This window comes from Cotesia typhae, unplaced genomic scaffold (genome assembly GCF_013202065.1).
Source record: "Cotesia typhae breed Kobodo isofemale line unplaced genomic scaffold, CoteBio_Ctyphae contig_22, whole genome shotgun sequence".
NCBI classification, from domain to species: domain Eukaryota; kingdom Metazoa; phylum Arthropoda; class Insecta; order Hymenoptera; family Braconidae; genus Cotesia; species Cotesia typhae.
The window spans coordinates 9,042,403-9,057,836 of record NW_027423728.1 but is presented as its reverse complement, the minus strand read 5'-3'; the positions used below and the strand labels follow the sequence as shown (position 1 = coordinate 9,057,836).

Genomic DNA, 15,434 nt, shown 5'->3' with positions numbered 1-15,434 from the left:
TTTTTATCAAGTCCAATCATTTTTAGATTTGTCGGTTGATTTATTTTTATAAACAATTGAAAAATTATTGTTTTTTTTCTCCCACTGATTATTTTACTGTATATATTGTTTATAACAATAACTATTTTAAAATTCTAAAAGATTTTTATATTTGAGTCATTTTAACTTCTAAATATATATTTCTTTTGTTAAGCTGATTTTTTTTATTGTTTATTATATTTAACTAAATAATAAAATTGATTTTATTATGTTATCTTATCCAAATGATAAACTTTTATATATATATATATATATATATATATATATTTTTTTAAATTCAATGATTGAGATAAATAAAAAAATGAATTAGATTAATTAATAATTATATAAAATATTAAGGAGAATAAATAAATCTACAATAAATTTTCATGAATAATTAATATGATTTTCATGTATTTTTAGTGTAAATCCATAAAAACACATCGATATACACATGTCAGATGATGTCAGGATATAGAATTATTAAACTTTAATTTTACAATTCTACAAAACAAGTAAAATAATTTTCAAACAATGTAATAACAAATAGTTGTAATATATAATTTTTGTTTGGTTTAATTATTTTTTATTTAAAATTATAATTTTATTCATGTGACATTATTTATACTATTATATAATTAATATGCATACACATGAAATTTACTACAGTTTTGAAAACAAACAAACCTATTATTTTTTAAAAACTTATATTTGATTGAATATTCAATCAAAACCTTCATTAAATATATATCAATAGAAACACTTTTCGTTATTTAATATTAAAAAGAAAAAAAATATATTTACTTTCTATAAATACCTGCAATAAAAGTCATCAATTGGCATTTAAATGATTTTTTTTTTTTTTTTTTTTTTTTAAAGGAAATTACTAAAATATTTATCAGTTTACAATTATTTTATTTATATTTATAGTTACGTCAACTAATTATTTCTACCAAGACTGTATTTGTGCGTAAGCTTTTGACAACTTGCAAGTTTTTATAAAAAGTAAAACATTTATGGACCTTGATTTAATGATATAAATATATTCTACACAAGTTTTATTGCAATTAATTATTTATGTATCAATTTGGAAACATTTATAATGCACAAATTAAAAATATACTTATTTTCCTCATCAACCACATAGTCACTTAAAAAACCATGTATCCGATATAAATATTTGTGCAATAATTTTTTATTCATTACTATTATTATTATTATTATTTTTAATTTTTTATTTTTTTTTTTTTTTTTTTTTAAGTGCTTATCAAATTTTACAGTTTGTTTTTTAAAAAACAATTTAAAGTTAATCACACAAACTTTAAAATACGGTGTCATAGATAAATCCATGTATTTAAAAGAAATTAACCTTATTCTAATTATTTGATATACTCATTCTTTTTTTATTCATCGCATTCATGGTATGTTGCCCTGAAAATTCCAATCACAATAAATAATTGATTACATTACATCAGATTTTATTAGATAAGTTTATTTATTCCATCAAATACTAATGCAATATAGATCCCTTGAAAGCATACTTATATTTATACGTATCATTTAATCATTAATTATTATAAATTTATTAATTTAATGCTGTGCAGATATTACTATTCAATATTATTCTTATTAATATAATAATAATAATAATAAATATTTATAATTGATTATTTATTGTAATTTATTGAATTTCAGTTTTATAATATTGTTTCATGATTGTGAATTTAATTTTACAAATAGATAAAATTTTTGAATTACTGCCAAAAATAAATACTGAACAAAATTATAGTAATTAGATTTATTTAAAAAAAAAAAAAAAAAAAAAACGAAAAAAAAAAAACGAGAATAATTAATTAAATAAATAAAATTACAATTTTGTTTATAATTAATAATGAAACGTAAAGAGAAATAAAAATATATAAATTCTGATACAAAATTTGATTTAAATCTTCAACATAAAGATTTTGAAAGACGAAGTTTTATAATATTTATTGTTTAATAATAGTTGTAGTAATAAGATTTATTTTTCAAAGCAAAGTGTTTGTCGTAAAAAAACTGACTATTTATTTAACAATAGTATCATTTGTTATCTTCCTCTTTCATTTATACAGAAATAATTAAATAATAATAATAAGTAAATTTCCAAAGAATTTTTAAAAATTATAAATATTTGATGAAATCATCGGTTACTTTTTTTTTTTTTTTTTTTTTTAAATAAATAGTAAATGTTTACCTTTCTTTGCCCAAATTACGACGAGAAAGGCGTCTTTCTTTATTGTGCATTGTCAAAGTATATCGCTTTGTATGCGAAGGATTGGTACGGAGTTCTCGTAGTTCAGTGGATCGAGCTTTTTCAACTTTTTCCATAAACTTGGTTATCAAGTCAGGACAGTTAAGGTTTGCTTCTGGCTCCCATGTGTCATCGGCAGCCGTGAAGCCTTTCCAGCGGATTAAAAATTCCCGGGATTTATTTTTTTAAAGTGAACGTCGAGGACTTTTTCCACTTCAAATTCTTTTTCTTCGTCACCGTTTTCATCCTCATTATCTTAAAAATAAATATTATTGTAATTACCATCTGATATCTAGGTACTATAAAGATAATCATTTTTAATTATTTTTCAAGTACCATCGTTTTGTGGCTTAGCTGCTTTCGATTTTCTTCCTCGCTTGGTGGGAGTTTTCTCTTCAGTAGCGTCTTCTTCAGTACCACCACCACCATCCTCGTCATTTTCGGGTTCTTTATTATCTGAAATTATTAATAATAATTTAAAAAAAAAAAAAAATCAATATATATAACAATGATGATGATGATGATGATGATGATAACAACCTGAGTCACGTTGTCTTTTAGAGGCTTTGGTCTTTTTGTTTTTTATTAGACTTTGGTGTTTTCTTGGTTGACTTTTTAGCTTTTTCCTCGGTCTGGTCACTTTTATCTCCATTATTTTCCTCCTCAGCCATATAATCTTCTATCAACTGTTCGCAATTGAGATCTTTTTCGTTTTCCCAGGTATCTGCGCTTTCGTCGTAACCTTTCCAGCGTACCAGAAATTGTCTGCGACCCTTAATAGTACGCCTTGAAATAATTTTCTCGACCTTAAAAATAAATAAATAAAGAAATTAAATCACCATATATTAGATATTATAAGTATTAATAAAAAAATATATAAAACAACGGTGTTTTATTATAAATTAAAAAAAAAAAAAATGAAAGCAGCGAATTGGCGGGAATGCCGGCATCTGGTTGCCACGCAACAATATTTTTTTCGAGTAAAAAAACTAATAAAAGGCTGTAAAAAAAAATAATCAACTACCTCATATTCTTGTTCACTGTTGTCATTATTCTCAGAGGTAGTAGGTTTACGGTCCTCTTTTTTTCGGCGTTTATTATCTCCACCCTTGGCGGGATTTCCATTTTCCTGTGCCGAAATTTCAGATAATTTTTCATCGGCGTCGTTATCATTTTTAGTCAAATCAGAATCATCCGCAGAAGTTTTATCTTTTCCGCGCGACGTTTTGCGTTTTGATTTCGAGCCACTTTCATTATTATCGTCTGATTTATTTGGCTGATCAGCGTCTTCAACTTGATGCGCATTGTCGCCATTTTCTTCTGATTCGGCGTCACTAGGACTTTCAGACTTTCTTCGCTTACCCTTCATTAATCTTCTCATTATATGTTAAATATTAAATAAATACAGCCAGATTACTGGCTTACCACTTATTATTTATATTTAAATGATATATTATTGTTAAAAACTATTATTTACTAGTTGATTATTTTGGATGTCGCTTGATGTGATGATCAAAATCGACGCACCAACACAATTACACAGACACACAGTTATTATTAAAATATATATATATATATATATATACATACATTTATACAGATAGCAGGTTATCAGTGAGCGCCTCTACCGGCTGTTAACAGCTTGAAACGTTTCAAGTGTTCATACAGCTTGGCTATAATATATATATATATATGTATATAACTATATACTGTGGAAAAGGAGAAAAGGTGCTGACTCTATATCCTTCATATATATATATATATATATATATATATATATATATATATATATATATATATATATATATATATATATATATATATATATATATATATATATATATATATATATATATATATATTGAACACATAGACTACATATTTATATTTATGTAGATTTGGCTTTTGAGGCTTTTGGCTTTTCCAATACTTGCCAATTTTCCTGAATTTTCCATTCAAGTCTCAAGTCTATCAACTAATAAACTTATACTTATAATTCTATCCACCATTTATTGAAAATTTTTACCATATACTTTATTATTTACACTAAAAATAACCATTTGTATGTGTATGTGTAAACAAAAGGCGTATCCAAATTTATTGATACTCCGTAACATACATTTGATAATAGATTTATTTTTGTTATCAATTTTTTTTTTTTTTTTTGTATAATAAAATTAATAAAAATAGCATTTAAATGTACATATACTTATTTTCAAATGATAAATTTAATAACAAATTTGTGGATTTGATTGTACTATATTTAGTATTATAGATTGTAGTTTCTTGTTGCTAAGGAGAATAAATTTTGTTTAATCATTTTTTCATGTATCTACTATATACACGTATAAGTACGCTGAATGATAAATATTTAAATCTTAAATTTTAAAGAAGAATATATTAAATTAATACTGGAAAAAATTATAATGGCCAAATCTGTTACTGTATACGAGAAGCCAACGCCTCATCTTGGTAATAATATTGAAATTTAATTATCGATGAATAATATTATATATGTAGTAATGACTCATTTATTCTGAGGCTTGTACCATGTATATATTTAGTATTTAGTATATTAATTTCACTATTTTACGCATGATGTTGAGTATTTATTGATTATTTTATTTTTTTTCTTCAAATGATATATGTATATAGGTCTACCAGATTGGTATGCAAAGCAATGGGAACTTGAAGAATCTGCAAATAATGGTATTAATAATTCTTTTGAGCTTCGAAATACTGGGCGTACTTTACGTAATGAAAGCAAAATTAAAACAGAATGGGATACTTTGTTAAACAGCACAAAGTTGGATGATAGGTAAATTAGAGTAATATTTTTAATTTATTGTGTAATATTTATTTGGACTTTAGTTAAATTGAAAAAAAAATTATTAGAGTTAAAGAACTTTCAACATGGGAAGAAATTTTGGGAAAATTATTAAAGGAACTATCGGTAGAAAAAAAACGACTACGAGAAGCAAGAGCTGAGGCTGAAAAAGATATAGAGAATATTGAATATCCACTTAAAGTTGCAGCTGAATGTATTTCTATTAGAGATTGTCGGAGAGGTAATGAGTTGACTTACGATGAACCTGATACTGAGGTTAAAAAAGAGCTTACGGTAATAGAAGGATTGAAGAAAAACTTGACAGAAAAAGTTCAAGCAGCTTGGGAAAAATTAAATCGGCTTGAACAAGTTGAATTTGAGGTTAATTTAGATCTAACAGACAAATCTGAGGCCATTGGAATTGACAAAGACAATAGCAATCTTAATCGAAATTCAGCTATTGTCAGTTACAAGCCCAATGCTTTGAGGATTCCTAAAAAGTAAGAATTATTTAAAAACTAAAATCTTTTTAATATTTAAATATTTAAATTAATTAATAAATAATTATTTTAAGCGCTAAAACATACGACACTTGGTTAAAACATTGTAATCATATTAAACTCTTGGCTGAAAATGAATTAAAAGATACTCATACCTTCCGTGATATAATGGTTTCTATAAAAAAACGGGCAAAAAATGATATAGAAGCTCAGCAAGATGCTACTGATTATGCATTAAGAAAAAGAATCCACCAAACTCAAAAATCACGCAATCAAATGGAATGGCAAAAAAGAAAAGTTGAAAAAGAAATGGAATCGCTTGTTAAAGAAATACTTGGACTCGAAGAGGCACTTAGAGATAAAGTAGATATTGTTAAATGCACTGAAACAAGATTGGAAAATCGGACTTATCGTTCTGGTTATGAATTATGTAGAGATGAACCTGAATTCGGGCTTAAAGATCAAGTACTCGAGCTTCGTCAGACAAAAAAGATTTGCTTGCAAAGATAAATACTTTAAAGTAATTTTTTCTTAATAATCAATAATAATCAATAATCAATAATAATAATTAATAATTAATAATAATTGTTTTAAGGGCTACATTTAATGGATTGGAACAACTGGTTATTAAAATAAACAAAAATTTGGATGATAAACAACACTCGTTGATGACTGACATAAAATGCTTAGACATCAGATCATCTCTGAAGACGGGAAATCGCGCACAATTGATTAATCAAACTGATCGAAATATTTCTCTGATTAATTTAGATGATGAAATTCCTGGTTTTATTTATTAATAATTAACTCTTTTACACACTTTTATACTTGGTATTGAAACTTTACATGGAAAATTTTTATTAAAAATAAATTATCCACTCGGTTTATTATGTAGTGGACTATTATTAATAGTCCATATGCACTGAATTGGCTTTCAATAAAGTAAATCTGGATATAAAATTATCTGAATCTACAGTACTCAAAGTTTTTACTGCCCTTTGATAAATGTTTGTAATATTTATAACATAACCTTGATTCATCTCAAAGATAATATAATTAATCCAAACGTCGACATTGTTTTTACCAAATTGAATTACCGCCATTTCGTAAGGATGTCGGGCATTTTGTTGACTAATTTCTGGTTGATTAACTTCGATGTTGGACATTTCATTGTGAAGTTCTAAGCAGAATGGAGGCTGAATACTTAATTCCTTGTAGATATGACGAGCTTTTTTAATACCTAATTAATTATTAAATCAAGAGTTGTTATTACTAATGTTATTTTTTTTTATTTAAATAGTAAAATATTACAAACCTTTAGTCGTCGCAACCCATTTAATGTAAGCGGGCTTAAATTTTAAGGATATTTCTGGAGCTTCTTTTAATGCGGTTAGATAAAATTCTTCTAATTGTTCTGGGTGTTTTTCATTAATATAAAGTAATTTTATCTTCCACAAAGGAAATGCTTTGTTTTTTAATATTTTTTTAGCCTGTAAATTTAATATTTTTACTTTAAATGCTTTTATTAAATAATATTGAATACAACCTTATTGAATTCAGAAAGAGCCAAATCTTCTTGATCGAAATAAAAAAATAAATAGTTTAATTTTTGTTTCCAAAGTTCAACACTCTCTGGATGAGCTTCTGTCGCACTGCTGAGAATTTTTATAAGTTTTTCTGAATTTTTTTTATTATTTTCAAATACTTTTATCTAGGAACGAAAAAGGAAAAAAAAAATCAATCAAACTAAATACCTATATAACTTATTATTGATAATTACTAGTATAATAACTATTTACCCAAAGCCAATAGTACTTTTCTTCCAAATTATTTTGATCATGTCCATTCGTTAAAGCATTCTTCAAAAGCTTGCTTTTATAATTTGGCAACGTAGAATTGTCTTTACCAATTTCAAGCAAAAAATTTATGTATAAAGACCACATTTCTTTAGTAGGTATAAGTTTTGTTGCAGATTCATATATTTCAATAGCCGAGTTTAAATAATCTCTAAAATTATTTTTTTTTGACTTGTCGATATCATCGATATCATCGATATAATCGACATTGTCTTTAAAAGGACAAGGATTATAATTTAAACCTTGAAATTCTCTTCTTGCCTGCTTGTCCCACGCTTTAGGTTCATCCGAAAAATTTTTAACCAAATCATCCATTATTATTTTCTGTAAATTTTTCGTCTTCTTAAACCTGGAAGCAATATCTAATAACTTGATGGTAAAATCAATATCTTTAATATGCTTCCGTGCTTGCTGATATACTAATTCAGCACGTTTTAGTTCAACAGGTGTATCTTCCTCATTTGAACAAGCTTCGTATAATTCTAATCTGTAAAGCCAATGATAAATCGTTAATAAATAAATCTACTGGAATTTTTCTATTACTTACTCTAAAAGATCTTTATATAATATTTGTGCTTTAGGGTGAAAGTGTAGTCCTTTTAGTAATTGTTTTCTAGCTCTTTCAATATCTCTAGTTTCTTTTATGTGCCATTGAGCTGAAATATGCCAACATCTTGGTTTGTCTTGATGAACTTTAAGCATTCTATCAGCAATTCCAGGTAAATGATGTTGAAAATTCTATTTATAATTATTAAGATAATTATAATGTTGAATGTTAAATGATTAAAAATAAATAAAAATTACCTCTATTTTACTAAGTTTCATAAGATCGACCCAAAAACTCAAGTCACTTTGAAACCTCATCCTTGATCTCTTGTATAATTGTTTAATTTTTTTAATAATAGCATAATCGATACCAGCTTGTTTTTCCTTAATTCCCAGTTTCTGAAATAATAAAAAAATAAAAATAAAAATGAAAAAACTAAAATATAAATAAAATAAAATTTACCAGTCTCCGTTGTTTTACAAGATTCAGCACTACCATAAGATAAGAAAAATATGATAAAAAATCATCCTTGCTCTTAATAAGCCTTCCTATTTTGTATTCGTGATCTTTTAAATTTTTTATTATTTTTCTGATGGATAAAACGAATAATTATAAAATTTTTTATTTATAATAAGTATAAAATATATATATATATATATATATATATATATACGGATAACCTATAACTTACCGGATTTCATTATCATCAAAAAGTTTAATCCTTTTCATTTGTTCCAATTCAGGAATCATTTCCTCGCATCCTTTTTCTACGAATTCTGCCATTTTCAAATAATTCCTATATCTTCAATATTTTATTTTATTTAAATAACTATTAATTAAGTATTCATTAACTGTGAGAGCAGCAAAACGCACGTGTTGTTAAAATTGAACTAACGTAAGATTTTGTGATTATATATATATATATATATATATATATATATATATATATATATATATATATATATATATATATATATATATATATATATGCGTAATTGAAAAATTTTTTATCAGTTGGAGAAAAAGTTTACTCCATTACCAACATTAGATAATAATGACCATTGTAATAATATTGTATAATATAGCTATAACTATTATCTTAGTGATATGTTTCTTTTTTTTTTTTTTTTTTTTTATTATTTATTAAATAAATTAATTTTGCTTTTAAATGAAAATTAAATAATTAAAAATTTATAGAGTGTTGTTGACAAAGCATTTAATATGGTACTAATAAAATAAATAATAGTTTGAGATACAGTTGATTTATTTTAATTAGTTAATACTAGTTTGGATGATATTGAATGCAGAAATAAATGAATCACTGTATGTTGCCTCTAAAGTTTTGACAGCTCTGCGATGTATGTCGCTAACTTTATGCGGCTCCCCGTATTTCATTTCAAATTCAATAAAATTAATCCATACTTCGGTGTTTGTTTTTCCAAATTGACTAGTAGCCATTTCGTGTGGACGTCGGGCATTTTGTTTGCATATGTCTGGTTGAATCAATTCAATTTCAATCATTTCCTTGTGAAGTTCCAAACAAAAAGGTATTTTTACACTGAGCTCATTGTAAATGTGCCGAGCTATTTGAATACCTGGACATTGTATTAGTTAATAATATAATTATATAAAATAAAAATTAATAACAATTACCTTTTGTTAAAACTACCCATTTTATGTAAGCTGGTTTTATTTCTCGAGATATCTCAACAGCTTCTATCATTCCAGCTAAATAAATTTCTTCAACTTTATTCGGATATTTTGCTTGAGTATAAAGTAATTTTATATTCCACAATGGTAATGCTTTATTACCTAATATTTTCGTACCCTTTTAAATAAAGTATTGAGGATTAATTTTTTTTTTAATTAAAAAAAAATTTTTAATCTAACGAAAAAAATATAATTAAGCTAACTAACTTTATCAAACTCTGTAATAAATAGATCATTTTTATTTACACTTATTAAATGTCTCAATTTCTCTTTCCAAAAATCAACATTCTGAGGTAATGCATCAGTTGCATTACACAATACTTGATATAATTTATCTTTAAGGTTTTCGTCTTTTTATCATTTTCTAAAATTTTTATCTGTAAGCAAATAGTTATTAAGATTATAAAAATGTTGATAAAAAAAAAAAAAAAAAAAAAACTAAAATTTTTAATTTCATTTCAGTACCCAGTACCAATACTGTTTATCTTGCAATTTTTTTGACTGATGGCCTTGTATCAACGCGTTTTTAAGTATTTTGCGTTTTAAATTAGGTAGAGATGATAAATCTTGATTTATTTCCCTCAAACAGTTAATGTAAAGAGTCCACATAATTTCAGTTTTTAGTCTCTTAACTGCAGTTTGATAAACCTGATTGCAAAAATTGATCCGACGTCTCATAATATTTAATTCTGTCTCGTCAACTTCCATCGAGTGATCATCTTCTCCATCAGGGTCATATGTAAATCCTGCCAACTCACGTCGAGCCATCGTATCCCAAACTTGTGGTTTATAGGAATAATCTTTTAGCAAATCTCCTATAATTAACTCTTGTAACTTTTCTGTCTTTTTGTGGTTTGTAGTTATTTCCAGCAGCTTTATTATGAACGTAACGTCTTTTATTTGCTTGAAAGCTTGTTGATAAACAATTTGAGCGCGTTCTAGCACTACTGCCAATTCATCAGTTGTTTCTGTTTCATTCAATATTAATCTAAAAATTTTGACGTTTTATATAATAAAAAAATTTTTTAAATTAATTTTTTATCATTAAAACTCACTGGAAAATTTCAGAGTATAAATCTTGAGAAGTTGGATGCAGCCGTAAACCTTTTAGAAGATAGTGTTTACCTTTTTGTAAATTTTTATTCTCTTCTATTTGCCAACGAGCAGCAATTATCCAACACTCTTGTTTATTTTTATGTATTTCGATCATTTTTTCAATTAATCGACAGATATTATTTGTCAAACGCTAATAAAAATAAAAATAATTATTTTTTTATTTAAAACAAAATTATAATCTAGTTTACAACTTACTTGTAATATAAATACTTACTAATTGTTTTCGAAATTTCATGTAAGCCATCCAAAATCTGAGATCATCTTGAAATTTAATCGTAGCTTTTTGATATAAACTATTTACTTTTTTAATAATCGGTGATTCAGTATCCGACTGTTGAGTTATTCCTAATTTCTAAAAAAATTTTTAATTAAATAGTTATAGTTTATTAAGCTAAAAAATCTTTTGATTAATTAAAATTTAAAAAACCTCTTTGCGTTGCTTTACTCGCTTGAGTAAATCCATTTCGTATGTAATATATTTTAAATAATCCTCTTTACATTTGGTATTACTTTGTATTTTAGATTCATATTCTTCCAACTGTTTTACTATGTTTCTAAAATAAAATAAAATAAAAATAATATTTCATTGATTATTTACTATAAACTAAAAATATAACTTAAAAAAATTTATAACCTTACCTAATTTCACTTTTATCAAAAAGTTTCATTTTATTTATATATTCAAGCTCGTCGATATCTTCGAATTGATTTTCAATTAAATCCGCCATTTTTAATAAATTGTGTATTAACAAAAACTTTATTAATATTAATCCCGGTGTTATTAATTATAAATATACATAAACAAAATACATTATAGAATAAATCAAAACATTTCAATGTTTATTTTGGAAGGATTAAATTTTAGTTCCCAAATTGACCACGGGCGCCGTTGTTTTTAACGAATAATTTTAAAACTTTGCGTCTTTAGATTGGTTCATTATACTATAGACCATTATCGGTTATGTTTATCGAGAGTAATTGTTAAAAATTAGTAAGCAAACAAAATTATGATTGTATATGTAAGTAGTGAATGTTATTTCTGACTAAATGTTCGAATTTCGAATTTTTTTTTTAGACAAGAAATATTATAATTTTGAAACCACAATTTAAACTCAATTATCTAATATTGAATTGAACAATCGGTGTAGGAGATAGAAAAAAAAAAATTCATTTTATCATTTATAAATATATTTTTATTATTTATTATTTTTTTTTCTATAATACACAAATGGACAATTGTTATGTGCGCATGCGCACCATTTTCCCGTGGTCTTTGCATGATTTAACGTTTTTCCATGTCATGTCTCATGTTAGTTCGAGTGAGTGCAAGTAGTCACGTTTAGATTTTTGTTTTTTTGCGAAAAAAACAAATAATTATTATAAAAATTTAATCATAATAATAATGATGGCAGTCAATTTGATATTTTTATAAAAAAAAAAAAAAAAAAAAAATACGCGCGCAAGGATAAATTTAAAAGATAGTTGTAAAAAAAGTTGGTTAGATGTCGCCAGAGGGAGTGTTATAAAGTAATTGAAGATTTTTATTGGATCAATGTACCGGATAAATTTTCATGATGGCTGACAATTTTTCTGGTTTTTAATCAAGTGTATAATGAGTGCGTGCCACAAATCGAGTTAAAAAATAATAAAATTGAGACAATAACGTGTTGAAGATCCCAAGAGGACAATGGATGACAGCCCAGCGACAATCGTGAGTGATGACATTTTTGCTTATATTGTGTTTCAAAGTAATTGTTATTCATCCTGATAAAGATAGATCACAGTGGTTTTAATTATTATTAGTTGACATAAAATTTAATATTTTATAATTTATTTATTTATTATTAAATAAATTATTAGGTTTTATTTACAACTATTATTATTTAACTATAAAAAAATTTTTAATTTGTAAAATGATATATGTAGTCTCAGGCATTGCCATCAGTTGCTATATATTACGTAATGCGCAAACGTGGGTAGTTCATTGGCCGTTTGATATGACGTCACTTTTGACGTATCTCATCATCTGTTCTCACGGTTTTATACACACAAAATTGTGATTGTGACGTAGTGGTGACGAGTTATTGAACATAGCTTCACTGTTTTTAATTATAAACTAAACTAAACAAGATTTAGCTCTTAAAGTCCTAGATCACGAGGAAATAAATTTAGCAGGTATTGCTAAATAATTCTGAATATTTTAGTAGCACACGTCTAGTCATTGCCAATTGCAATCGCTTAAGAAATATTAATCACTTATAAATGTCTCAGTTAATGTATTCAATGGATTAATCAGGAAGTTGCAATATATTAACGTAAATGCAACGTGAGTAAATCCACTCTGATACTGCTACCGGTACTATTTAACTCGTTTATTCGTTATTTTTTTTATATTCGCATTATACTATTGAATGAAATATAATAATAATAATAATAATAATAATAATAATAATAATAATAATAATAATAATAATAATAATAATAATAATAATAATAATAATAATAATAATAATAATAATAATAATAATAATAATAATAATAATAATAATAATAATAATATTAATAATAATAATAATAAATCGACAGAATGCTGATGAAGAGAGCCCTGCAGTCAGTGTGGATGAAGTTCGTTCAGCTCTAAATGGCAGCAAAAATTGGGCTGCCCCGGGACCAGACGGCATTAATGTCTTTTGGTGGAAGAAGTTTACTTCTACCCACCTCCATCTGGCCCGCATATTTACATCATACATTAGAGCTGACGATCCGATTCCGGACTGGCTTGTAGAAGGGCGAACCGTACTGATACCTAAAAAAGGTGACTTGTCTGACCCTAAGAATTTCAGGCCTATCACCTGCTTGAATGCGGTTTATAAAATTTTTACAAAAATTTTAAATAACCGTATCTTGCAGCAGATAGAGCCTGTATGGCAACAGATATATGAACAACGTGGCAGTAAAGAGGCCTGTCAGGTTGCAAGGAGAACCTGATAGTGGATCGATGCGTCTTACAAGATGCGATCTACTATCAACGCAACCTGTCAATGGCTTGGATTGACTATCGCAAGGCATTTGACTCAACTCCACATGAGTTAATTTTATATCTACTCAAATGCCTGGGAGTCAATCCCGAAATAGTGGAATGTATTCGGCGTACAATGCAGCTCTGGCGAACGCGATTTCACATTGGAAGTGGAAACGCATTGCACGTAACCGGAGTTGTAGAGTACAAACGAGGGGTCTTCCAAGGCGATTCCTTGAGCCCTCTGCTGTTTTGCATTTCACTGCTGCCTATATCTGTTGCTCTCCGTAAAACTCGTGGGTACTCTGTGGGGCCTCCGGGTGATCGAAAATATTCGATCACCCATCTGCTTTACATGGATGATCTGAAGCTATATAGTGCTGATGAAGATCATCTACAAGCAGCCCTCAACATCGTAGCAGAGTACACACGAGATGTCGGAATGTCTTTTGGGTTGGACAAGTGTGCGGTCGTACATCTGGCGAGGGTAAGTGCTCTGATACTGGTGATGATGTCGAATTAGTGGATGGGAGCGTCTTAAGCCAATTAGACGCCGGGGAGTTGTATAGATATCTAGGAATGGAAGAGCACCGCATGCATGCGGTCTCTGAAGTCCGAACAACTCTCCAGAGCGAGTATGTTAGGAGACTCCGGAAAATTTGGTCCTCCGAACTTTCCGGCAAAAACAAAGTCTCAGCTACTAACATGCTCGCTGTCCCAGTCTTACTATACTCTTTCGGTGTCCTGAAATGGACCCGAAAGGATTTACGAGATCTCGACATCAAAACCCGTAAGATCATTAATATGAATCGGAGCATGCACCCCAATTCATCAGTCGCCAGATTATACCTCTCCCGGTCCATCGGTGGGAGAGGTTTGCAGAGTTTGGAGCGGCTTCACGACCGTTTGGTCCTGGGTTTAACTCACGAAGTTGTCAATTTCACTGCAGACGAGGATGACTTTCTTATGCAAATTGTACATAAACATGAAAATGCGCATAAGGGGTCATTCTTGTATAAGGCAGCAATATATGCGGCAAGAACCCTTGGTCTTGGAGAAATAAACGCTCTTATGGAACTCCGAAAGGAGGAATTTAAGAGCGTCATCAGGAACGCCGAGGAAAAACTACTCCTTGGCGAACTGATGGACAAGTCCATGCACAGCGTGTTCTTTAAACACGTGCGTGATCATGGCTTGTCCATCCAGCTGACGTTTTCCTTCTTAAAGTCAGCGGGCCTGATGTCCGAGACTGAAGGGTTCATATTTGCCTGCCAAGATGGTGTCATTAACACTCTTGAGTACCGTAGCAAGGTGCTCCAGGTGCAGCTTCCGGACACGTCCTGTAGGAGGTGTAGACAACATCCGGAGACGCTTATGCACCTTTTGTCGGCATGTCCAGTGCTGGCGAGAGGTGCATATATCCAGCGTCACAATGCTGCCCTGAGAGTACTGTACTACTATCTTCGTCATTGCTACGGTATTGACGTGACACCAGTGCTGCCTTATTTGCCAGGAGATATTCCCAGGTTGTTGAGAATGACAGTTGCAAAA

General features: G+C 28.0%; 5 protein-coding genes across 5 annotated transcripts in view; 2 read left to right on the top strand and 3 right to left on the bottom strand.

Moving 5' to 3' along the window:
• Positions 1-665: 665 nt before the first annotated feature.
• On the bottom strand, positions 666-3,864 carry LOC141524136 (uncharacterized). Its single transcript, XM_074237806.1, is given in 7 exon segments — positions 666-1,449; positions 2,252-2,495; positions 2,498-2,563; positions 2,645-2,764; positions 2,849-2,869; positions 2,871-3,114; positions 3,333-3,864. Coding segments are annotated over 7 exon segments (1,080 nt in total). The 5' UTR covers positions 3,690-3,864; the 3' UTR covers positions 666-1,421.
• Positions 3,865-4,539: 675 nt separating this feature from the next.
• LOC141524138 (tektin-B1) lies at positions 4,540-6,604 on the top strand. Its single transcript, XM_074237808.1, is given in 6 exon segments — positions 4,540-4,780; positions 4,964-5,126; positions 5,204-5,635; positions 5,710-6,119; positions 6,122-6,155; positions 6,231-6,604. Coding segments are annotated over 6 exon segments (1,290 nt in total). The 5' UTR covers positions 4,540-4,734; the 3' UTR covers positions 6,436-6,604.
• On the bottom strand, positions 6,402-8,920 carry LOC141524137 (U3 small nucleolar RNA-associated protein 6 homolog). The gene is made up of 8 exons (XM_074237807.1): positions 8,730-8,920; positions 8,501-8,627; positions 8,296-8,436; positions 8,039-8,229; positions 7,435-7,978; positions 7,182-7,346; positions 6,951-7,125; positions 6,402-6,875 (listed from the first exon to the last, which is right to left on the bottom strand). Exons 1-8 carry the CDS (start codon positions 8,819-8,821, stop codon positions 6,541-6,543), a joined length of 1,770 nt encoding a protein of 589 aa, XP_074093908.1. The 5' UTR covers positions 8,822-8,920; the 3' UTR covers positions 6,402-6,540.
• Positions 8,921-9,228: 308 nt separating this feature from the next.
• On the bottom strand, positions 9,229-11,662 carry LOC141523906 (U3 small nucleolar RNA-associated protein 6 homolog). The gene is given in 9 exon segments (XM_074237477.1): positions 9,229-9,633; positions 9,692-9,866; positions 9,956-10,104; positions 10,107-10,125; positions 10,214-10,736; positions 10,804-10,994; positions 11,079-11,216; positions 11,292-11,418; positions 11,504-11,662. Coding segments are annotated over 9 exon segments (1,734 nt in total). The 5' UTR covers positions 11,593-11,662; the 3' UTR covers positions 9,229-9,310.
• A 792-nt stretch (positions 11,663-12,454) lies between these two features.
• The window catches only part of Pdk1 (Phosphoinositide-dependent kinase 1), an 89,675-nt gene continuing 86,695 nt past the window's right edge, over positions 12,455-15,434 (top strand). The window contains exon 1 of the mRNA XM_074238592.1: positions 12,455-12,575. Within this exon, the coding sequence (XP_074094693.1) occupies positions 12,552-12,575 (24 nt within the window). The 5' untranslated portion in view covers positions 12,455-12,551. The remainder of the gene's footprint in view (positions 12,576-15,434) is intronic.

What these genes read in the sequence shown, in the direction of transcription:
- LOC141524137 (XM_074237807.1), bottom strand. Translation starts at nt 8,821, where the DNA reads ATGGCAGAATTCGTAGAAAAAGGATGCGAGGAAATGATTCCTGAATTG. An exon ending in TGAAACTTAGTAAAATAGAG is followed by an intron (nt 8,230 to 8,295) that starts GTAATTTTTATT and finishes AATTATAAATAG; the next exon opens with AATTTTCAACATCATTTACC. An exon ending in TTATATAAAGATCTTTTAGA is followed by an intron (nt 7,979 to 8,038) that starts GTAAGTAATAGA and finishes TTGGCTTTACAG; the next exon opens with ATTAGAATTATACGAAGCTT.